The 24,364-nt window shown below is 42.8% G+C and overlaps 2 protein-coding genes across 5 annotated transcripts in view; one reads left to right on the forward strand and one right to left on the reverse strand.

Moving 5' to 3' along the window:
• Positions 1–18,816, reverse strand: part of NFX1 (nuclear transcription factor, X-box binding 1) — an 89,873-nt gene extending 71,057 nt beyond the window's left edge. The window contains exons 1-4 of the mRNA XM_068931346.1: positions 18,616–18,816; positions 13,222–13,286; positions 3,717–3,847; positions 3,551–3,602 (exon numbers count right to left, since the gene is read on the reverse strand). The gene's annotated coding sequence lies outside the window, so the exon portion shown is untranslated. The remainder of the gene's footprint in view (positions 1–3,550; positions 3,603–3,716; positions 3,848–13,221; positions 13,287–18,615) is intronic.
• A 724-nt stretch (positions 18,817–19,540) lies between these two features.
• The window catches only part of ICE1 (interactor of little elongation complex ELL subunit 1), a 33,949-nt gene continuing 29,125 nt past the window's right edge, over positions 19,541–24,364 (forward strand). The window contains exons 1-5 of one of the 4 annotated variants that reach the window (XR_011138954.1): positions 19,541–19,725; positions 20,566–20,624; positions 22,181–22,215; positions 22,684–22,702; positions 23,540–23,651. Coding sequence is in view for 3 of the 4 variants with exons in the window: in XM_068931349.1 (XP_068787450.1) it covers positions 19,639–19,725; positions 20,566–20,624; positions 22,181–22,215; positions 22,684–22,702; positions 23,540–23,651 (312 nt within the window). In the remaining variant the exon portion in view is untranslated. Of the gene's footprint in view, positions 19,726–19,797; positions 19,990–20,565; positions 20,625–22,180; positions 22,216–22,683; positions 22,703–23,539; positions 23,652–24,364 lie in introns of those variants that run through there. The other 3 variants (XM_068931349.1, XM_068931348.1, XM_068931351.1) reach the window with 3 other exon arrangements.

The following is a 24,364-nucleotide window of genomic DNA, read 5'->3' on the forward strand; positions in this document are numbered from 1 at the left end:
TGCCTGGTTCCCAGGGCTATATCTCTGCCTCAGAGTCTGCTTCTCCCCTCTCCCTCACTGTGCTACCAGATGAATACAGTGAATCTAGATGTCTTTGAGATGAAGGAGTCAGAAACGTTACTACCCAGTTGCTCATTTTACTGTCCCGTTGACCTGACACCAGGTCCACAGCAGGCTGAATAACATCATGATGAAGAACCTGCACCTGCTGCTGCTTACCCTGGAGCTTTATAAACATTTGCAAGGGACTGCTTGTTCACAAAGCTGAATCTGTGAGAGGCCTACAGTTTACTCCAAATCTGTCAGGTGAAAACTGCCTTCCGCACCACATACAGCCTACTAAGGGCATCTTGCGATGCCATCTGATCTCTGCACTGCTCCAGACAACTTTCAGCATTTTGTAAATGATGTCCCGAGAGACTGGCTTCATTACTAGGTCATGGCATATCTAAATGACATCTGTCACGTTCTACACCACTTAAGAGGCACACATAGACCACGTCTGGGAGGCCTGAGTTACTTGTGCAGCACCAACTCTATCCAAAACTTGAGAAAAGCTCCTTTGACCAGCAGAGGATGGAGCTCCTGTGGTACCTAATGGGCCAAACATCTTGAATATGGACCCCCAAAAAGCTGAAGCCATCACATGTTGCCAGCTCCCTTCTAATGTGCAGGGGGTGAAAAAGATCCTAAGGTATGCCAACATCTACTGGTGATTCATGAATGGGGTTTTCTGGTGCTGTGGCTCCTGCAAGGGCACTCGGAAGACAGCTTACTTTTGATGGATGCCTGAAGCACAAGTGGTTTTTGAGAAACTGAAATGGGTATTCACCACATGCCCTATCTTAGTCTACCTAGATTGCAGTCAGCCTTACGTTATGGAAGCAGATGCCTCAAAACAAGCCATAGTGGCCATCATCTTCCAGAAGGCTGTCCCTACACAGCAGTTCTACCATATACTTTTTTCTCCTGGCAGCTACTCCCCGCGGAGGAACTAGGCATTTGTTTGGGACAAGGAGCTTCTGGCAGTCCAAGCACCTTTGAAGAGCGGCAGCAACTCCTCGAGGGAGCAACAGTGTTGCGGACGAAGGTGGACTAATATCAAGAGGTGAATTGCCTCTCTCTCAGTCTTGCTCCCTGAGCCTTCTTTTTCCCTGCTTCCCCTTCACTTTCATGTAACATTCAGGAAAGCAGAATGGCAAGGCAGAATGGCTTGTCATGGAAGGAGGATTCAGACTTGCTTGCACACCACGTGCATGCACCCTGACCCTTTTTTCTCCAAAACGCTTTGTTGCAGCCATGGCAGAGGATGAATTCATAACAGAATTTTGCCATGCCGCTGCAAATGACCTGTGCCTAACAGCATCCCATTGGCACAGCTGCCCTCAGCCTGCAAGAACATGATGGTTGCCTGTACCAGGGCGGGCAGCTCTACATCCTTCAGGGACCACTGCAAACACAGGTGTTCCACTGATACCATCATGCATCTGCACCCAGACACAGGGGCTACTGCAAGATGCAGCACCTGATTTCCTTTGCCTGTTTGTTGCCTACACTACAGGCAGATGTGGCTATGTCTAAGCATGCAACAGCTGCGCTCACACCGAAAGGCCTCTGTAAAGATATCAGGATCTCTTACAGCCCCTCCCTACAGCCAAACGTCCTTTACAGTGTCTGCTTATGGGTACTGCCCTCTGATCGTGGGCAACTGACAGCTCCTTAGCAGCAGCCAGATCTTGCCTCAGCTTCCCAGCAGAAGTTAAGGCCTGCTGTGGCTGTCCTTGCCTGGCTCCCCTCACCTCTCTGCAGCAGGCACCCTCTAGGTGCTCAGAGGGTTCCCAGAATACAGCTGTAGAGACATGAACTACAGCTTGTTGCCAAGTTTCAGGGTATCCATAGCTTTATCTAGAAAATCTCAACAAGTGTGCGTGGTGCTGCAGTGCCCAGTACGAACACAAAGCATCTGCAATACCCATGAACAAATCTAGCATGTTGGGCTTACCATGCATCCTTTTCTCAGTTAGCTATACTTTTATCCAGAATACAATGCACTTGCTCCTTTTGCATCTATCATTTTACAGCTGACTCTGTTGGATCTAGTAAATACACAATAGTCATGTCCCTGAAATTCCTCATGAACCTTTCCTGTTTTTCCACAGAAGCAAAATTTCTAAACAGAAAAGAGAATGCGTGTCATAAAATCTGTATGTATCACTGTTCTAATACCACATTAATTTAATTGTTGAAAAAAAGTGTCAAGTGATAGATATACTTGCATAGTGTGCTAAATGAATACAGCTCTACTCTATAACATATCTAGATTAAAGGCTGTCAGTTTTGTTCTGCTTTAAGAAGTTTTTGTTTTTTGCAATACTTGTACAAAATAAGCATTGGATGAGGATGCTGTACTAGCTACACAGTAAGGAAGCAAACTTCTGCCATTAGTATTGCTGTTTCAAAATGGATACACCTACAGTGATATTAATTCAATTACTATGATTTTTTAGCAATAAATTTAAGAGATCTGAATGCTATGCATATGTTATCAAATAACATGGAAGAAAACTATAGAGTATGTTCTAAAATTAAGTAATCAAATCTTCCATTATCTTTGTTTTGGAACATGGTAAATTTCACTTTTTGATTTTTTTTTTAAACATATGGATTTGGGCGTATTTCCATCTGTCATTTGAGAGTTCCCAACGACGTGTGCTTATATCTCTCAAAGTACAAGACTGGAAGACAATGAGATGAAGTATGCTGTAATGGAAGAGAACACCAAGGTAATATATACAAGGTGGAAAGCTCTCTTCCTCTTTCGCGAGAGAACTCTCATGCTGTGACGTATATGCATAAATAGAAGAATAATGAGCTCCTACTCTACGCCCAAATTTTTACATGAAATTTCCTCCTTTTTTCTGAGAAAAGGAAGGACAGTAATATTTAGTTAGTTTTATATTAACAAGAGATGTATGATTTCATGTTAATTGAATATTTACTTTTAAAGAAAAGGAATATGAGGGGATTCTACCAATGCTGTGTGACCCAATTTACTACAATATGCTTAAGCTTTCCTTTAAGAAAGAGCTTACAATTTAAACACAGTGGATTTCAAACAGATCCCTGTGACGAATAAGCTCTCTCTCCCCTACCACTTACCATTCAAACATATAAGAGAATTGACTTCATGCATTTAACATGTACAGGAAAACCAAGCCAGATAATGTTCTCCCAATACTGAGAAGAGGCTCTAAGAATGATACTTTAGGAACGATGCAGAAAAATATCTTTGATGTCATGGTAACTGAACAAAGAATCAGAGCCACTCTCAGAGTTATTTTCATGATCAGAAGAAAGGGTATGTGAACTGATGAAGCAGTCAGTGGCAACAGAGTACTGATCAGCTTTCCAACCTCTGAAAAATCAGGGAGGAAAAGAAAAATGTATATAAAAAAGAGGCACGGTGGTATTCAAGAAACAGACATAGACTGCTCAGAAAATAGAGGAAAGAAGGAGAAAACCTGAGAAAGAAAATAAGAAGTTGACTCACCATTTTCACCCTGAGCTGGTGTTACCTCACTAAGGTTCCTCCTACAGGACAGCTATGACATTTTAAGCAAGAGGAGATTTTGGTTACTGTAAACAAGAAGCTTTACTTGAAAGCACCTTTCAGAAAAGGTCTTTACTCCCCACTTTCTGTTTTATAATACACTCACCTGAAACAACTCCTGTATATTTGTTCTCAGGACTCCGAATACCGTGCGGTGATGACCCAGCAGACAGCCTGCAATACTGAGCGTTCTGCTTATCTGGTGTGTCTGGATTTGTCTTACACTAGAGGGAAAACCTGAAAAAGCAGGTGAAAATAGAGCCAGAAGAAGAAAAAAAAGGGCATTATTTCTGAAATTCCTCTATTGTCGATTTACGTGAGTAACAGAAATTGGTCATTCCACAGAATGCATGTGTGTACATATCTTATAGAGGGTGAGAGAGTGAGAGAGAGAACGAGAAGCAAGCCAACAGGGAGAAGAGCAGCTTGGAAGTACCAGAGAGACAAGAGGTGAAGGAGTCCTCTGTTACTACCTGCCAGTGATCAGTAAAAAGTGACTGGACCCTCAGTCATTTGTATGTGAGGCATGTGAGTGTTTGGGGACTAGTACCCTTGTAGCACAATTGCAGAGATATGAACTGCACAAGTGGACTACAAGGTGAATAAAAAATCCTGCCTGAACTGATAGGCTCAAACATTAGTGGTCATCCCTTCATGATCTAGCTGGCAGCCAGTTATGAACGGCATAAGGGTTGACACTGGCTGACGCTGCTTTAACATCTTCATCAGCGGCCTGGAAAAGGGAACAGAAGGACCCTGGGCAAGTCTGCACATGACACAAAACTGAGGGGAGCATCCGATACACTCAGAGGCAGGGCTGCCATTCAGATACACTTTGACAAGTTGGAGGGATGGGCCAACCAGGAACACCTACAGGATGGATGCCGGTAAAGCCTTTGAAATAATTTAATGTAGGAAATGTATTAGTTATACTAGCAAAAATTTACATTAGCACAAGAACTGTAGCAGAGTAAGGTTCTAATTAAAGGGAAGAAAAACAGTTGAGATGGATATTGGGCCAAGGTACTTTATTTATATAACTCCTTAATAATCAGCCCAGGGCCTAATGTTATTTCTTATTTTTATTAATGGATTTCACACCAAATTAGGTCCATGCTAATAGAACTGACACTTAATGACAATAAGCATTGTCTATGGAGCGCTGCAATAGCATACTCTTGGATATTTTGGTGAATGTGGTGATAACATCTCAATAGCACAATAACCAGGCCATGCAAATAGTCAGGAATTAATAACAATATTTAGAAACTTAAGAAGAAAAAGGCAAGTAGGATCTTCAGATGCAAGTTCTGCCTGTGAAGTTAAAGAAACTGAGTTGCCATTATCCAAGGCTCAAGTAAAACCTCATCTGGAACTTAATTCCTGTACAGCTCTGGTCACCTATGCTTAACAAAATGTGATTCACGATCCAGGGAACTGAAGATTCCTTCTATGAGAGAAAACAAAGATAGCTCAGATTGCTCAGCCTAAAAGAGGCCAAAACAAAGGAGGACAGGGTCAACAAAAACTAAGATAAAGTTTGATTTTGTTCTTTGTAAACACAGCATGGGAGAACACAGCTGGAAGTGAGAAGAGATATTTAAGGTAACCAAAAAATTGGCAGATCAGAAAGATACAAATTGGCTATGACTAAATTTAAACTGGAAATTAAAAATGAGCTTGTAACGTTTGAAAAGTGATGTTCTGGAACAACTCCCAGTAAATGTAGACAGAATAAGAAGTCTAAATAGCTGATAATTGCAGCAAAGGATTAAATGTGACTGCAAGGTGTTTGACTCAATGATTCATGAGGTTTCTTCCAGCTTCTGCGCTCCTAATTTCGCTATAAATTATGTATACATGCTGGGGTGGTAACCCACGAACAATATATCTCCCAATGACAATGTCTTCATCACCTTTTCAAGAGTTTAATAATAAAAGTCAATACAGTTTTGATGACCTGGAATCAGCCACATATCACCAAAGCATGAAGCATGAGCACGGATGTCACATAAACAGCCCCACATAAATTCTATTTAAGGTTTGATGCTTAATGTCACTCAAGAAAATTGCCACTCAAGAACATTTTCCCAAATCTTCCTGTAGATCAGGTCTGATCGCAGTGCTAAGCAGTAACTTTTCCACTGCTTCTTGTCTGTTTGTAACGGATATGGCTATTCTGAACTAGTCATGGGAATACTAAAAAAATAAATCTAGTATCTGTATTGATGATCCCTGTGGTGGCTCAGTGATAAACTTTACATAAACATTTCATGCTCCTTCTAAGTTGGAGGCAGATGGACAATACCTTTTTTACTCCTCCTTGGTAGTAACTTGGGAAAGGATTACATGCAAGCTAGTAAGAGCTTTCAAATGCCATATGCCAAAAGTGTCAAAGCTGACAACAGCTGAGCAATTTCATTGCTGACGGCAACAGCTTTATCCTGGTTGGAGTATTGGAATGTCAAACCCAGGCATCTGTAAGAAGAAAAAATTATCCCCAGTTGTTCCTAAATAATAAGTAAATGATATGACATACATTAGAGGTGTCTAGCCACTTCCTCAAGGGCAATCAAGTAATATTTGTTTTCATTTGTGATTAAAATTTTCTTTGCAGACAGATTTTTATAAAACTTTTTTTTTAAATAAGTGAGAGTTGTATGTAATGTGGTTAAAATAAACAAATTGTACTCTCAGTTACAGGAATGTGATTTTCATGGACCTGACTGGGATTTACTGCATAAGTGTGTCCATAATTAGATCTTAATGTCTGTGCTTTCAAAGTCAGCAGAGACACCTAAATCAGTCAAGGCTTTTAAAAAGAAGCTGCCTGGCAACAAAGCTGTAGCTCCTCAGCTTCTCTGAAGGTAAAGCTACCTGGAGATGAATAATAAAGAATAGAATTATAGGAATAATAATCAATAATCTAAAGGTGAAAATGCTAAATATAGCTTTACACTGGCCAAGTACAAGTTCTGATTAAGCAGTTAAGACTTTGTGTTAGTTTATACATGTGTTTAAAGCTCCTTTCCCTTTTTCTTCCAGAACACGGAACAAATCACAGATTATACAATTTTAAACAGTATAAAACAGTATTTTTCCCTGTTCTGGGAAAGAAATATATTTGGATCGGAGCCATTTGCTACCCCAGGCTGGGCTTGGTACCAATACAGGTAAGATCTCCTTAAGATAGATGGCTCTGCCATTGCCAGTCATCACTTTCATTTTCTCTTCCTCCCTTGTCACTATGTGTTTGTGTGGCAATCACTGGACTGTGTCTGACCGTGGTTACCTTCACCAGGCCTGATCCTGATGTCTTCCCAGCTTGACCTCGGACCTGCCTAATCACTTGCACAAACTTGCCTGAAGATATGAACTCTTGGCTGAAGCGGGCTGCCATCCCCAGGTTTGCCCTGTTTGCCTCATTCGGGCACTGCGGATGGCAAGGCCCCTGCCCTGGCAGCTGTGTCATCTCACTTTGGGTCCTGGCTCCCTGTCCCTTAGGGAGCAGCTGGTCCTTACTGCTCCCTGACATTGTGTTTCCAAACCCCTTTCCTTTTAGGCTTTTGAAAGACTTCCTTTCTTTGGAAGGAGGCAGATAAGAACACTGGCTTTTTCTATACTCTGTACATAGCTTGTGAATAGATATAAAATCTGGCTGCACAGTGCAAATGCTATCATCCTACACAACTAACTTTTTGGATGTGCTTGAATACATTATCTTAGCTTTAAAAATGCAGTAAGAATCTAAACTTTTTCTCATAACTAATGTCACTAATTTTAGCTAGGAAAAAGGACAGCCTTTTTTAAGAGTTACACCCCCTCATCCTAAAAAAAAAAAAATACTTGTTTCCCTGTATTGTCTGCAGAAGTAGAGCTTTAAGAAACCACTGTTCCCCAAAGACAATCTCAATTACACTGGAAATTTCACCAGATTTAGCAACCTATGACTGGAAGGCCATAAGGGAAATTTCCAGAAACCCTAGCCCCGTCTTCCAAAGGACTGAGAATTCTGTAGGGCATTTCTAAAGATAATATGAATCTTGCGCTTATCCAAAAGTAGAGATTCAAGAGCATTGTAACATACAAGTCTTTAAATATTTTGTTTTCATATGGAACAGAAGTAAATCAAGAAGAATATTGCATTAATTTTTCATCCAGTTCAAATTTAGCTTTCTTTGCTGATTGCTCTAGGTAAAATAGGGAAGTCTGATGCTCTCATCTGAGCATCACAGGAATTGGAACACATAAAACAAATTTACTGGTCTCTTTTCAGTGGTCAAGCCTGATTGATAGTCTTCTTATGTGATGCTAAAGACTGAGTTATTTTGTGTAGATCTCACTAAGATTAACTTACAATTGCCAAGTGCTACAAGATAAATTATGGATCAGTGTACGGCTTCAGAAGAAGGTGCTTCATTCTTCAGTTTTCCCCTAATAGCCTCATCAAAACTAGTGTCTTATTTCTAGCATATTACTCAATCTACATAGCTGGTCCAATCTACCTTAGTTGTGTTGTCTCTTCTCCTATTATTCATATAACATTCCAGCTTATGTATCTTTTTTTTCCTGTTATTATAGCTGATGGTCACTTTAGGTCTCTCACATCTGTTCCTGTACTTGGGTTTCTAATGTGCAGTCCTGTTGTCCTCTGTTACTCTGTCCCAATGGACCGCTCACAGCTGTAGACAAAAGATGGTAAAATACGAGAGGGTCACACCAGTTCTGACTGAACAGAGTAGTTAACAATAAACTACCAGTTCATTGGTTTATATCTGCCATAAGAAAATGGTCAATGCAAGTAGAAGAAACTATAATAGTCTCAGAAGAGGACATATACCAGCACAGCTATAAAGAATCAAAAATAAAAACCATGCTCAAACAAACGAAGCAGCAGAAAAGGTGCCAAAGTGACCGCTAAACAGTGTGATAAAACTATTACCAGCAAACTGAAGAAAGTATGTGGCACGGCCTGGGAGTGTACAACGTGTCCTCAGCGTCTTCTTGCTTGTGCACTTGGCTGGACAATTGCCTACAGAGGGCTATGAAGTTGGACGGTTGTTTATGGTAGTGGGTACTCCTACAGTGATTGGTTCAAAGAGTTCCTCTAGGGGGAAGACGATTATACTGATTCCTGCATCCAGATGCTACCGGAGTGGTTTACTTAAGAGGGAGAAGTAATAAGGTCTGGTGGACCCCCTCTAACAGAGGCTATCCACAACCACTCTCTGTAGCAGGAGGCTCAAGACCAGGCAGAGTTTGACTTCCTCCCACAAGATGGGGAATCCTGCTTGTATTCTCTTCTATCTTGCTCTCTAGGTCCCTAGGGGCCTCAAAGAATTGCCTGTGAGTTCTCTCAGGGGGCAGATGCACTAATATTTGAGGTGGAGATTTTCCAGCAGATCCAGCTATCAGTCCTGGCTGCTCCAGAGCATGTGCAGCATGCTTTTAAGCAGAAGTTCCTTGGTTGCCCTCTGCCTTAAGTTCCCATATCCCTTTCTCCGGGGAATCAATTTCCTGTTGGAGATGAGGACTGCAAGCATGTAAGTCTTCTGAAGTGCAGAAAACATACAAGGCACTACACTGCTGCCCATACTCTGCCTTCTCTTGTTCCTGCATCTTAAGGACAAAATTTACAACTTGACATTGGCATGAGCAGTCTGAATGCAGTAGACTTTAAGAGCCAGGAGATTTCTCCTCTCCCATCTGCTATTGGTCCAGGTGGTAGCAAGGCTGAGCATACAGTCCAAAGATATAGACAAACACACACTGTACACATGGCCGATCACAGAGCTCAGCACAGAGGACAGTACCTTTACCAACAGCCACAAAAACACAAACAATGCTCACATACACATGAACAAATCAGCCCCATCCTGCTCCTCCTCTCTAGTTGATCAGGATTGAAGTTTACTAGTGGACATACGCATACCCTCACTTTCTGGATCCACAGGCACACATGAATCTGCAGGTTCCTCAAACCCTAGACCAGTTCTTAAGTCTACCCAGAATCCCCGCCCAGACCATGGGCCCCATTTATCAAATCTCCAACTCAGACCTTGGGTCTTGCCAGATGCTACTCTCTTCCTGTTTGCTGGGCATTCCAGCTTGACTGAAGTTTTCTAGCAGAACTTCTGTGCACATGTGCACATTCACTCACCTTACACATACACATACATCCACAGGTCCCTCAAACCATAGACCAGACCATAAGTCTGTCCAAAATCCATGCCCAGACCCTGGCTCCCATTTCACAGAATCACAGAATGGTTGAGGTTGGAAGGGACCTCTGGAGATCATCGAGTCCAACCTCCCTGCTCAAGCAGGGTCCTCTAGAGCACATTTCCCAGGATCACATCCAGGCGGGTTTTGACTATCTCCAGCGAAGGAGACTCCACAGCCTCTCTGGGCAACCTGCTCCAGGGCTCAGTCACCCTCGCAGTAAAGAAGTTTTTCCTCATGTTCAGAGGGAACTGCCTGTGCTTCAGTTTGTGCCCGTCGCCTCTTGTCCTGCTGCTGGGCACCACGGAGAAGAGTCTGGCCCCATCCTCTTGACACCCTCCCTTCAGATATTTGTCTACAGTAATCAGAGTCCCCTCTCAGTCGTCTCTCCTCCAGGCTGAACAGGCCCAGCTCCCTCAGCCTTTCCCCACAGGAGAGATGCTCCGGCCCCTCATCACCTTTGTAGCCCTCCGCTGGGCTCTCTCCAGGAGTGCCATGTCTCTCTTGTCCTGGGGAGCCCACAATTGGACGCAGTAGGCCAGGGGAGGCCTCCCCAGGGCTGAGGAGACGGGCAGGATCACCTCCCTCCACCTGCTGGCAACACTCTTCCTCATGCAGCCCAGGACACCATTGGCCTTCTCGGCCACAAGGCTGTATTGCTGGCTCAGGCTCAACTGGTTGTCCACCAGCACTCCCAGGTCCTCCTCTGTGCAGCTGCTTCCCAGCAGGTCAGCCCCCAGCCTGTACTGCTGCATGGGGTTATTCCTCCCTAGGGGAGGAATCCAGTCTTGGAGTACATTATCCAGTCTTGACCTCTAATCTTGAGTCTTTTCAGATTCTGATCTCTCTGCTGGCTAATCCAGTTTGAAGTTCACTAGCAAATCACACTCCCCTTCCCCATCCCCTGCAGAAGAGAGAGCAAAGTCATATAGAAAATAGTTAAGAATAGAGTTGAATTAAAGAGGATAGGATAGACTGCAGTAAATCAGGTCCAGGACTTGGCCAGACAAGCATACAGACCAGCAGCTTGTTTACATGTGCTCAGCCCCTCTTATCTCCTCTTCATTTTCCCATGCTTGTTCTTCCTCTTCCCTGCTTTTGACCGTAAGCACCTGCAAGATTCACATATACCCACAATCCCCGTAAAGCACCCCACAGTAAGTTTTATGCAATTTCACAAATATCCCATAATAAATTTGCTCTTTCCCATGAGACTCATGATAATCTTATTTCCCTCCTTCTCATCAGTTACAAAGTTCTGGTTGCATCAGCTCAAGGTCATGCCTGCAAGGCTCCTTCAAAGGCCCATCAATCAGTGAACTAAGAGTTCTGGTCTTTGTCTCTATTATCTCCTGCTCACTAGGGTTTGTGTATCTGGCTGTTTAATTTATTACTTTTCTTGTCTGTTGTCTTTTATACGCAGTACCTGTTACCCACATATCCTCTCAAACCAGATATCCTCACAGGATATCTGACATCATGATCTCATATAACGCATCTCAGATGTTGTCTGGAATTTCTAGCTTTTCTACAAATGTATGTTTCTGCCTCTTTTCTCATGTTGTCACTGTATCTTCATGAGATTTTTCTTTATCTCTACTTTTAGTAGATAGTTGTAAGATTGCTTTGCTTTGAACTGGAAAGCTAGTGGAGGTCAGGGGTATGACATATGGGTTGTATTACAGGGCAGTGACATGGAGAAAATCTTTTGGAAAGCTCTGAGGGGCCTGCAGTGCACTGAGGAGACTGCTAGTGATCTGTGCCTCTCTGCAGCAGCCTGTCATGAGGCTGGCCAAGAAGGGATGCAGCAAGCATGAGCAAGGAGTAACTGAAACCACAGAAAGGCAAGGGACCAAAATTTTGAGATGGCTATTTTGTGAACCATGGGTTGTGTGACTTCACAGAACAACCAAGGATATATAGCCAAGGCTAGGTGGGAAGACATTTCTGGCCTTATGTTTACAAGAGGCTGGCAGGGAAAACACTAGTAGGCTCTCCAGAATGGAGGGAGCTACGCTTCACATATTACATGCTCACATTGCATGCTTGCCTGCAGTGAAAATGACACTGAGCACATCTTCTCACATGTGACATGGTTTCCTCTTAAAATGATCTAGTTCCTCTACTCCAGATGAGAGCTCTGGAGCACATTAGTCTGTATTTACTACAGAGGATCAGCTGACCAGGAATAAATAACAAAACCCTTGCTACACCAAGCTGACAGTGCAGACACAACCTTGAGAGTCAGCCACATGTACATGTAGAATGCTGCAGTTTTATCTGATTCAAGCCATTTCATTTCCGCAGTTGGTGAAAACAGGCAAGAAAAAAACTGATTAGTAAAAATTCAGATACATTTAAAAATGATTGTCATTTCTTGTTAGTGCTGTGGTCACATATAATCTAGATTAGATGTGACTGTCGATGAACAAAGCTCTGGACCAAGCATCATCGGTCCTGGAATAACTGAGCCCCCTGTGCTTTCCCCATGCACTGTAGCCTTAAAGGTGGGTTTGTTGCTTCCAGACTTATGTTTTGTGAACTTAATGCCTTTTTGTTATAGCACACTCCTCCCTGGGCCCCAGGAAGTTTTATGTCTTTCACTGGAGGCTTACTCTCCTTCTTTCCTGCCTGCCATACACTGCAGTCCCTGGAATCTGCTCTCCCCTGAGAAGGTACAGTTACTCTCCAGTGCAGAAGCAGGAGGAACACAATACACCAATGGAAAAAAAATTTAGCAAGGAACTATATATGCAGCAGTGATTTAGTTAGAGAACATGAATTTAGCTTGTTCCTCTTAGACTGGCTATGTAGTTTAAAACAAAAAGAAATTTTAATGTCCATGTGAATACCTTGGCTTTTTCAGTTGCTGTGTGTGGGAATACTTTTGATATATGAACATAAAGTTATCAGTTACATTTTATGCCAGAAAAATAAATGAGCGTTACCAAATGAAATTCCTGACGCTATTGTCAAAAATACCAATAGAGAAAACAAAAAAAAAAAAGAGGACATTACAGTGGGATTCATGTGTTCACATATAGATGTTCATAGTGTAGGTATCTACATCTGAAGTTGTCCTACAGATTCCTATAAATCAATGAACAGAAAAGGGTATTTTTATGGTGTGTGATTCATCCCACCCTCTCTCTCTTACATCTCTAAAATAGGTCAGTTGAAGTACATCATACAGCGTGCCTCTCCTCTCTAACGAGTATCAAAGGAGCCTTCCTAGCATGTTCTGCATGTGGATGGCTTCCGCTCTGAGTAGCCACAGTATTTAAGGATATTAGGAAGCTATAAAAAACAGATATATGGGATTCTGAAGAGAGAAATAAAAATTGTATCATTTTTCCTTGTTATGAAAAAAATAAGCACTATTATCTTACTGCTTATAAAATTGTTCTTCAGAACATACTTTGCAGCCTTGTCAAGTTTCTTCTGCTACAATTACCTAAAAAGAAGGGATAAGAACAAAATGAGATGTGACAATCTGATATAAATCCTGTCGCTTTCCAGGAGCATGGTTCTGAACATGACTTCATTACATTTTCTGCCTTCCCTAGAAAGTCCTGTGTCTGGACTTAATATCCTATTGTAAACTAAATAGCATTTCTCCGTGTGATTTGTCAGTAACACCGTAGCTTTTGAACACCAGCTCCTATACACTTGACATTGTCAAAAGCCTTGCAACACTAATGCATGATATATAACTTCTTCCCTTTTTGTGCACATAAGAAACAAAAGGACAGAGGTTTTGTTTTTTTGAAGTGTGACAGCAAATCTCTGCCTGATCTAGACTTCACAACAGAACTCTCAGTGATCAGTTTAACTCCTAGATTATAGATTACCTCTGTACCATCACATCTGTGTAGTATTTTTAGTACATTTTATGTCAGCAATAGTTACTCGGGCCTCCTTTTTTACTGAACTTCTAAATTGCTCTTCATATGATTCTTTCCTTTTATGTACAACACTGTCAAGTACAGTACTACAGAAAAAGAAATGGCACATTAAAAAAATATAGCACTTAAAAAGCATTAGTTGGCAGCTATGAAGTAAAAACTTTCTTTCCGGGGAGAAATTCCGTATTTTAAGCATTAGGAGAAATTTTCTGGAAAATTGGCAGAGCAGCTGGTAGCACTAGATCTATTTTGCTGCTTCCATCTGTGCAATATATGTATAATATTCTCTTCCAAAGATGGATGAAACCTGCATGATCTCATAGCATTTACTTCCAGAAAGGAGTGGGTGAAAAGCTGTGAAAGTATTATTTGTTTCCTTATTTAAGAAAGAACTTTCTCTTAACCATTACCAAGGAGGTAGACAATATCACTTGATGAACAAACTTACTTATACTAAATGCATTTTTACTTAAGTGATACCATGTTCTTGCAAAAAATACTCTTGAGTCCATAGGTAGCAACACATGGGGTTCAAGTCGTTTGCTATGGGGGACATGTATACACTTTTTATATGTGGCAGAGAATATCTCTTTTGTCTCTGTTTAGCATTCCTGCCATTTAGAGGCAAACATATTCATTTGAAAAGGCAAATGTTTGCTTTTCCAAAGTGTTTCAAAGGTAAATCATTTCTGACAGAAACAATACACACAGAGATTAAATTGCATTAGAGACTGCTAATTCAAAACTTTCCCTTCCCTTTTCCATTCCCTTTTAATGCAATGATCTGCTTCCAAAACATTAATGTTCAGCAGTCCGAACAGATGACTGATTATTTACTTACAAGGGCTTGAATAAGGAGGAATGAAAACTTGTAACGGCAGACACGCAGGCAGTTCAGTGTTGTGGAACTGCCTCTGACGACATATGACAACAGCCATTCAAAAAATTCACTAAATGTAGTTTTTGCACAAATAAAAAATACAATGTATGGGCAAGGGGAGAAAGGCGGGAGAGAAATGAAATACTGATATTCTTGCAAAAAACTGCAACTTGAAGACTCTTTGGCTGTCTGGTGAAGTGGTGGGAGAAATATAGTTTTGGGCAATGATTTTGGCTGAGGTAATAGTCTTGACATTGGATTAATATAAAATTTAATGTAAAGTAAAAATACTAATTTTGATTCTCATCTTATACGTACATCAATCACGCAAGCAACCAACTAAAATCTTTACTTACTTCCACGTGAAAGCGATTACGATCAAGTCTCTTAAAGTTCATGTTTAACCGCCAATTATTACTTATATATGTCCTAGTTATATAGGATAAAATACAAACTCATATGGTTCTTGATATTATTGTGAAGGGACACAGGAGGATCTTGTTCTCTCAATGTGTCTGTCCTAGTAAAAGTCATATCCAGTATAAGAAGTAGTGTGAGAATTTTAAAGTGCTCCCTCTTATAGTTATTATGTCAGTAAATCTTTTTTTGCCTTTAAGATTAAACTGCTTTTAGTATTCTGATCACTAGTCTAGAGGCTATTCTGGATTGGGGTGGAGGGAGGTGAAAACCATTTAGCTGTTCAGAAAAGAAGGTAAGGTTCTTTGGGTAAACAACACACAGAGAAATCTCATTATCCCTTAGCTTAAAGGAGAAGGAAGGAGAAGGGAAGAGTAAAGAATAAATAGTCTGGGCGCTCACCTAGGAAGGCAATGTTCTGATCCATGCTCCAGACACCTTATATTTACTCAGTGACAGTTTCATATAAAAGGCATAAACTAGATCCTTTGCTTGTTTGTAAGGATACTTGGAAGAGACGATTGTGATTCAGTACAACAAAAGTCCACGTCCTAAGCCCTACCCACGTGTGACTAATTCTTATTATGCTATTGCCAACTGGGACAGGCAAGAGGGCCCATTCCTTGAAGGGTGAAAGTTGTCGTCTTGTGAATTTTCCTTTATAGAAATGATGGCTGTGTCGCAGTTATCAGAAGGGCTGCAGCCAGCAGGTGGCCACCACTTACCTAAAATTCTCCCTGCCCATAGACAGAAGTGAAGTTGTTTTCAATAAAGTTAGTTGACGTCACTGATTTTAATGAAACTCAGGGCAGGTTCTTGGGCAAAATTGCTCCTGCTCTATGGTTCAAAGAGATTGATAGGACATAAAAGAAGAGCAACAGAGAGCCTAGTTGGGTGTGAGGGAAATCTTCAGTGATAGGAGCTATTGGGACATTCAAGGTATCTTCCATTGCTAGGAAAGGGAAGTACTCTCACAGCATTCAAAAGTATGGCCAGTGTGGCAGGTATAATAAAACATATATTTTTACTCTTTGAAAATACATTTTGGAATAGTTTTCTCTATAGCCTTAAAGAAGAAAAGGCTCATATATTGATTTAGAGCACATTATGATTTTTAAGCCAACCTCATGCTTTTTAGAGCATGCTTTTTTAGACCCATGCTTTTTGAGCCAGTGACAATACTATATATCGGCACAATGGAGTAAGCATCCAAAAACGTGATTGCTATGAAGGCTTCCTTGCACTTTCTTTATCTTGTCAGATAGCAATTTCTTAGCTAAGAAAGGTTTTAGGTGGCTACAGGTTTTTTGGGCCTTTTGTGTGAAAAGAATTCTTATATATCTGGAAAAGAAAAGTTGACCTTGTCCTCTTGTTCTGGAAAATTGAGACGACAGCTCATAGTATACGGCTGGAGAAATTATAATATTATGACGAACACAGAAATTGCTGGGAGTCGCAGTTTCTACAAAAAGGGTCGCAATAGAGTAATGAGTCCTTTTATTGCAATTGTAGCTGCTAGTCCCTCAGAACTGTTTGTTTTAGAAAACAAAAAAGCTCCTCTGTGCAAAATCAGTTATACTCTTGTGTAAAAAGTATAAAAACCTGAACAACAAACAAAAGGAACTTTGAAGAGAGCATTGTGACAGTGTCATGGTTTGTTGTGGCCTCTCAAATTTACACGACAATGCACTGTGTGAATCAAACTTTATTTCATGAGCTCATTAGGTAAAAGGCAAACAAGGGCTCAATCTCTTCTCAACAGACTTCCCTAAACTGTTCATTCTCTGATTAATTACTTCATGAACGCACTAATTTGCATGCTTATGAGAAAAATAGTTACCTAGCCAACAGTGAGTGTGCTCATTCTTCCTCCTCCATCATGATGAAGGTGTCGCCTGAATTGCACCAGGAAGCATGAGAGCCTCAGCAGTCCAGCTGCTCATGGATCCACTTCAAACACTGTTTCGGTGACCTGATGTATTTGTACCTTCCAGCTTGGAAGTTTGGTCTATACTATTCATATCGGTTGTTTCAGTTACTGGACAAGAATGTGCTTAATTCTGAGGAGTTTTGGTCTTATCAGGTGTTAATGAGCAGTTACTTAGTTACTTAGAAAATTACAAGGACAGGAGTCCTTGTCCTTTCTGTCCTTGAGTAGCTGGTGTATGTGTTGCTCTTGTGCTAGCGCAGTGTTGCTGGTCCCAGCAGACACTACGCCTCAGCATGAGCTGCGTGTTAGGTCTACAGCCTGAGCAGAGGTTGAATGAATAGCCACGGACAGCGAGCATATGAAAGAGACCAGTAATGAGAATCACATTTGTATTGTGATTCAAATATATATTGCAATTACTCTGCTAAGAGTAAGTTGTACTTGTATTGTGACCAAAGTGCATGGTTGCGTCACTCTGCTAAATCAAAATCCTGCGTAATGTCAAATAAAATAAGAAAATTTGGTGTTAAACACTAAACGCTCTGCTTGTGGAATACTTAAAACGACCTGGTCAGAGAATTCTGGCCTCCTGACACCTTCAAATAAAAATCAGCTCAATAGAGATGTATCTAACATTCAAAAACATTAAATGAAGTATAAAATGCTGTGAAGTTCGAATTGGATTGAGGTACCTATTGTGTATTGGATGTTCTGGTGAAATATAGACTTTGATCCTTTGATCCCTCCCGCTCCACACCACAGCACAACGCCTTTTGGGTTAGGGACACCGAAATAACATACACTTGAAATGCCCTCTCATTTTTTCCAGAAACACCTCCTGAGTATCTCAAAATGTGTGGTGTGCACTAGCTCTACAGAATTTTTCAGGAAACTGAAACAGAGATTATCTCCTTTTATATTATCTAGAAGGTAAGGCTGATGTAACCTAGATTGTCTGAAGTACTTCCACGTCCCGTCTATTTTATCAGAAATCATACGACTGAAAATTGGATACGGTAAAAATTAGACGTTCTAAACCAACAGATCAGATTAGTAAGCTTTCTTACTCTCTTCAGTGTTTCTGCCCCAAACTGAGAGCATTTTTTGAGGTCAACATTCAGTCTAAATACTGCCCTTTCTCCTGACTGCTCAGGAGACAGCTCCTGTGTTGCTCCAGTGGAGGAAAATCACCTAAGCGTAATAGTTTCCCTCATCCCATTCCCCCAAATTCTTAGATATGGTATTTGTTCTCCTACTCATTTTCTTCACTATTTATCGTGTAAAATTTCCACATTACTCTTTGCAGGTCTGGTTTCCTTACATTTTGGTGTTTCAAATAAATCTACTTTATTCGAATATTTTATTTTCTGTTTTCTTTCTTAAAAACATTAAAAAAAAGAATTAGTGCTTCCCTGCCTATGGGTGAAAGTATTTAACTCAGGAATAACATGCAACTGGAGCCTTACTGTGGGAAAATTTTCTGTTTGTCAAGAGCACTGGGACTGACTAAGTTTACTAAATCCCGCATTTGCTAGCTGAAAATACCCCAGTTAGCTGAAAGGTTCCACTTTTTGAGCTATTTCTCTGGAAAACTGTAATTCAGAAGCGTGTCAAGAACCAAAGTCCTCTGAAATAAGCTGTTTTTCATTACCTTCAGCTTGATGAAAGCCTAAAGCTGCCTGGTGTTATTTGTAAGGAGGTACGGGTGACGACAGCCCATTGACACACAGTCTCCGTTTCCTCGCGCAGAGCCCGAGGGAGGAGCAGTTCGGAGGCTGCTGGCCTAGTGTGCAGCAAGCCCCTCGCAGCCCAAGGGCCTCGCCTCCACCCCGGCAGGCAGATCTTTTGCGATGTCCCACCCTCCAACCGCTATTTCCGGCAACCTCATCCGGCTAGTCCGCAGCCTGGCGGCAGCCCGCGGGGCTGGCCGCGCAGCGCCGCTCCCTCCGCAGGGCCCGCAGCCGCAGCTGCCCTCCCTCCGCGCTGCCGGCCACCGGCCACGGCGCCGCCACGCGGCTCCTTTTCCTACGGGCGGGTCCGGCTCCTGTTCCTCGCTCGTAACAAACACGAAGGCTAATTTCTCCCGCCGCCGCCGCCGCCGCCGCCGCACAAGCCCCGCGGCCAGGCCGGCGGGCGGGGCGCTGACCGACAGGCCGCTGCCGCCCTCCGACGGGCCCGGCGGCGCCCGCGGACTCCATGTCCCAGCACGCACCGCCGCGCAGGGCGGGGCGCCCCGCCGGGCTCTCGCGAGAGGAGCCGCCGAGGGCCGGCCCTTGTGCCCGTCCCCCCGCCTGGCCGCGCTAGGGCCCGAGCGGCGCCCGCGGGAACTGCCCGCGTCGGAAAATAACCGTTTCCCGCAGCGGGAGGCGCAGAGGCAGGGCAGGCTGCCGCTTCGCCTGTGACGAGGCGGCGCGCACAGAGCACGTTCGGCACCGCCCGCGGCAGAGGGCGCCGCCCAACGCCTTCTCGCCCGCCGCTCGGCCGGCAGTGGCGCGGCCACCCTCGGGGAGGAGGCGGGGAGCCGGGTCCTGGCCGAGGCGGTGGCGCGGTGCGCGACGCCCGGGCCGAGCGCCCGCCCCGTCGCCGTCCCCATCCCCGTCGCCGTCCCTGCCCCGCCGTCGGGGCCGGGTGGGAGCGGCCAGGCTGGTGCGGGGCGCCGGGCGCGGCGGCGACTATGATGCCTGGAGAGACGCCGCTGCCGCCGGCGGGGACGGCAGCCGCCGCCGCCGCGGCCTGCGCCAACTGCGGGCTTCTGCAGCAGGTAGCAGCGGGCCGCTGCCCGGCGGCGCCGGCGCTTCTGGGGGGCTGTCGGTGAGGGGCGCGGCGGAGGCGGCGGCGGGGCCGCGGGTGGCGAGCGTGGCCAGCGGGGAGCGCCGCGGCGGGAGCGGCCGCGGCCAGCCTGACCTGAGCGAAGGGCTGCGCGTCTCTGGCAGGGGAGTAGTTTGTCTCCCTGCAGCCCAGGCTCTGCGGCATGGCTAGAGGGACCTGCTAGCGACCTCCTTCCGCTCTGTCATGTGCCGTAGATGTATCCTTTTCAGCGGGCTTCGCTGCGGTGGGCGGGACGTAGGTGGCCGGGGAGAGGCAGCTGCGGCAGCGTCCTCCGGAGCGCGGGGGGCTCGGCGGAGTGGGGCGCTCCGTGCTGCCCTTCGGGGGAGGGGAGGGGAGGGGAGGGTCTTCAGGCCTGCCTGGAAGGATTTTGAATTACCAAGCGGGGGAGTCGCCGGGCAGCTGCTGTTTGTGGGGAGCGTTCTGCGAAGGCTTAATGCCATTCTGGAAGTGATCAGGGAATTTTTAGCATGCCCCTTGCTGTGAAGGCAAAGTTCTAAAAGCCCTTGTGGAAAAGCGTCATCCAAGTATGCAAGCTTTCTTGTGGAGCCTGCAGCCTTTGCAGGCATTTGCATGTGCATGCAAATAGCGATATATTTTAAATCGGTTAATATCTCTTTCACTGAAAGAACGAGCTAGGAAAAAAAGGCGGATTATTGTGTTGCGTAGAACATGAACCGTTAACGACTGTGTGTAGTTCAGGAGGTATTTACAGCGTATGCTACTGTTTCTGGGGTGGAACTTCTTTACCAATTTGAGACACTCTTCCTTACAGAATTTAAATGAATATGTAGCTGCATTAATTGCGCTGAAGCAAAAAATGATTGATGGAGAGTAAGTACAATTGCACAAGTGTAACTTTGTATTGCTCTTTAGATATTTAAAGGAATATAGCAAATATGACTCTATGGAAAGCAGATATTCATCAATGCAAAAAACTAAATCCTCCTCAAAATAATATAACTTCTCCAGGAATAGTTCCTAAATCTGGATTGTAAGGCCTGTTTGTTTATGCCCTAAAATGTGTTTATGTAATGGTAGTAAAAACAGAGACGTTCTGTGTAGCTGTATAATTTGATTATATGTTTAGCAGAATAAGTTCTTTGAAGAGTTTTGTTTCTTTTTATTTGTCATGAAGAATAAAAGTTGATCACAGGCATAAACAAACCTTTTCAAGAAAACGTAGTGTTAGCGTTAATGTGCGAAATGCTGCTGGCGTTAAATATCAGCATGTGCAAACGTGAGGCTGAGCAATGATCAGAACAGTGGTGTTTTAAAGTGCTCCTGATAGTTTGCTTTCTCATCTGTGATAGCTTGCCCTTCCTCTTCTCAAGTACCATCGATGTATGGTTGTCTGGAGAAATGTTTCTGGTGTGTGTGTATACCTCCATACTGTGACCTGATGTCCTTGCCACCTCTCCCAATTGTAATGGTTTATTTCTCGTGTACTCCTTCCCAGATACATGTTAATCTGGCTTTAGCTAGTCTAAATTCTGGTCCTACGTTCCAGTTTGCAGAAGGGATTTGAAATAGCCCTCGCTATCTAGCTGAGACCCTTTTCCTCAAAGCTCCTTCGCTCTGTGGATCCTTCTGATGCCTTCAAACTTTGTGCCCCTCTTATCCCTGCCAAGGCACACGTTTCCTGTGGGAATTGCCTCTCCTCTAGATACTTGCAGCTCAGCTGCTCTCTCGTTTGCGAAAGTTAAGCCCTTGCAAGAGCAAGTAATGCAGCCCCTGCCCTCTTTATATTGCAGTAAGTGCCATGATCCTTCTTTTTCTTGTCCTTTCTTCTTTCCGCTCTTCAAAAACATAAAACGTGAGCAAAGGAGAGCACCTTCCTTGGTGTTGTCCCTTGTCCCCCTATACACCTTACATAAGAACAAATGCTATACTCTTCTTATAGCTGCTAGCACTATGGTGTTCAATAGCTTTCTCAAGGTTTATTTTAAACATTTTCTTCTACTAATGTATGTTCTTTCCTAGGAAAGCATTCTGTTAAGTTTGGGGACTTGGGTGTACTGTGGTGATGATGTGTGTACGTGTGTGTGTATTATATATACAGGGCATAAATACAGCAATGGGATACACAGGCACACTTTACCTGAATAGTTTGCTTAAAAAGGCTACAAATAGTTAATGGCTAGAAATTCATGAAATTGCCGGATTGTTTTTTCTCATTTCAAAAAGGTCTGATTTGAGGCTGGAGTGGTTTAATGAAGCAAAATAGTTATATTGATTTGTATCAGCAAGTGCAAACCAGTCTCATGCCTTCTGCATTTATCTGTAAAGCAAAAGGAAAGGTATCTTAAGACGTAATTGTCTAAATCAGCTGAGAAAATGAATACTACAACTGACTTTTATGAGTAATGTCTTTATTTTCTTTCTTGCAGTCGTTTGCTGACAGAGTATCAACAGAAATGCACTGATATCCTTTGTTTTTTCTATTAGTATTTGTATGTGCAATTTTGATATGTTAATTATATAAGAGGACTTGAACTTTTTTTTTTGATTTAAGTTAAGAGATGATGCCTCTCTGTAGTAATGAACAGACTGAATAGACTTGCAAAGGCTTTACAGAAAATGAGGCTTTGAAATTGTTTAATACGCTCAAGATCTCTCTGTGTCTAATATATGGCTTAATACGGACTATTTTAAAGTTATGTTGTTGAGAATGACTCAAGTTTTGTCTTGTATCAGAAGACCCTCTAATGTTATTTTAGAGCCTCTGCTTATTCACTTCAAACATACAGAAATGTTTCTCTAATATATTTTGTCTTTTGGAGGGAATTCATGATTTCATGTTTCTTTGCAAGTGGTGATTGGATTCAAACATCCTTAAGGAAAATATAGTAAACCATTTTACTAGTGCGTTTCTACCTTAACAAGACATTACAGCTTCAGTTTGCTGAAAGGTAAGAAAGAATACAGTCCTATTTAAACCAAGCTGTTTACTTAAATCTACTGTATTCCCTGCATCTTAGATGGTTTTAGGAGTCTGTCACTGTAATAGCAGCTGCCCTGGTTCTATGTTAAGCTTTACATCTGATCATTTTCTTCAAGCATTTCTAGGCCATAATTTGAAAGATATCCTTGTTGAGGAGAGAAATATGGGGGAACAGAGAGGGGTAGAGTCAGACTGTCTAGCCTTCTTCCACAGTACTTGTGCTAATATCTTTTCCTGGCCTTGTGCTGCGTGAGAGTATAAAAGTGACCGAGTAGAAGTGTGGAGCTCATCTTCTGGTGTCTTTCACATGTAAAGGTGCTTGGGGCAGCCCTGTTTTTCTGATGCGTTTTGACTTGGAGTTTGTGGCAGGGTCTCCTTACCTTACCTGATTACATAGGAGGAGGCAGTATGTCATCTTTACAGACTCTGTCCTGCCTGCTGAAAATTCCCGCAGTTGGACTCTGCTCTTGTTTCACAGCACTACTTATTCCTGTCACCTCAATGTAGGCAGCTGGGAGGTGCTACTGTGTGACATGTGTAGCCTACCTGCATCCAACTTTATGCTTCATTTAATGTTTTTGAATCAGACCTTCAATTTTCTTTGAGTATAAAAGATTATAAGGGAAATTTAGATCACTTAGTAATAAAGACTTTTGGAAAAATGCTCTGCCAGATATCCGTCAGGGACAGGAAAATTCTCGGACAGTTGCCTGAAGAATCAGAGCACTGCGTTTAGGCTTTAAAACACGTGTGTGGTGGTGTGTGTTTTTTGTTTTGTTTTTTTAAATTACATTTCCCATTTCAGGGAGATCTCTGCTCTTCGTTGCCAAGTGGAGCAGATGATACAGAAAATCCTGCCTCTGGAGAAGTGTCAGGAAGAGTTGGGTTCTTTGAAAGCAGAGTTGGAAGAGAAAAAGGTGTGCTCTTAAGATTTAAACAACTTGCACTTTTTCTGCTGAAGGAAGTGTGTGTATTTAATTCTCATCTTAATGATTCTGGCTGTTATTTCCAGCTCTTTGAGACAGGCAGCTCTGGCTTTAGGTTAATTTAATTAAGCAGCAGTGAGGTCCAGATAGGGAGAAAGGTGCTGACCTTTGTAGTTTCTGTGACTTGTGATCAAATTTTATTTTCTGTTATTTAGGGAGGAAGCAGAAGCTTTTATTTTCCAACTCCTTTAGGTTTCCATTCCAATCTTATTAGGCTATTGAATTCTCCATAACCTATCGTAATAAAAAACGAGCAAAAAGGATCTGTCCAGAATTGTTTTGCTTCTGTTACCATTTTGAATGCATAGTTTTGTTTTCAGCTCCCTGAGTTTATCCCTAATTTCCCTCCCCACCCATTAGCTGAGATTTAGTCTTCTGTAGAAGAGAAGCTTTTGATACTTCAAATCCCCCAGATACAGACACTAATTATTACTTAAAGCAAGGGAAGAGAAAAACCCCAAACCCCTCACTCTTGTAACTTTTAAATCTCTGTATAAGGTAAAGAGTTAACATTTGTCCTGTCGCTATGCCTAATTTCTCTTCTATGTTAGTAGTGGTTTTTTATCTTTAAATCCTCTCCTCTTGGCAAGCGTTTTTAGTGGATGTCCTAATGGCATCTGTTCAGAAAAATCAGGGTTATATGT

This window comes from Struthio camelus, chromosome 2, assembly GCF_040807025.1.
Source record: "Struthio camelus isolate bStrCam1 chromosome 2, bStrCam1.hap1, whole genome shotgun sequence".
NCBI classification, from domain to species: Eukaryota; Metazoa; Chordata; class Aves; order Struthioniformes; family Struthionidae; genus Struthio; species Struthio camelus.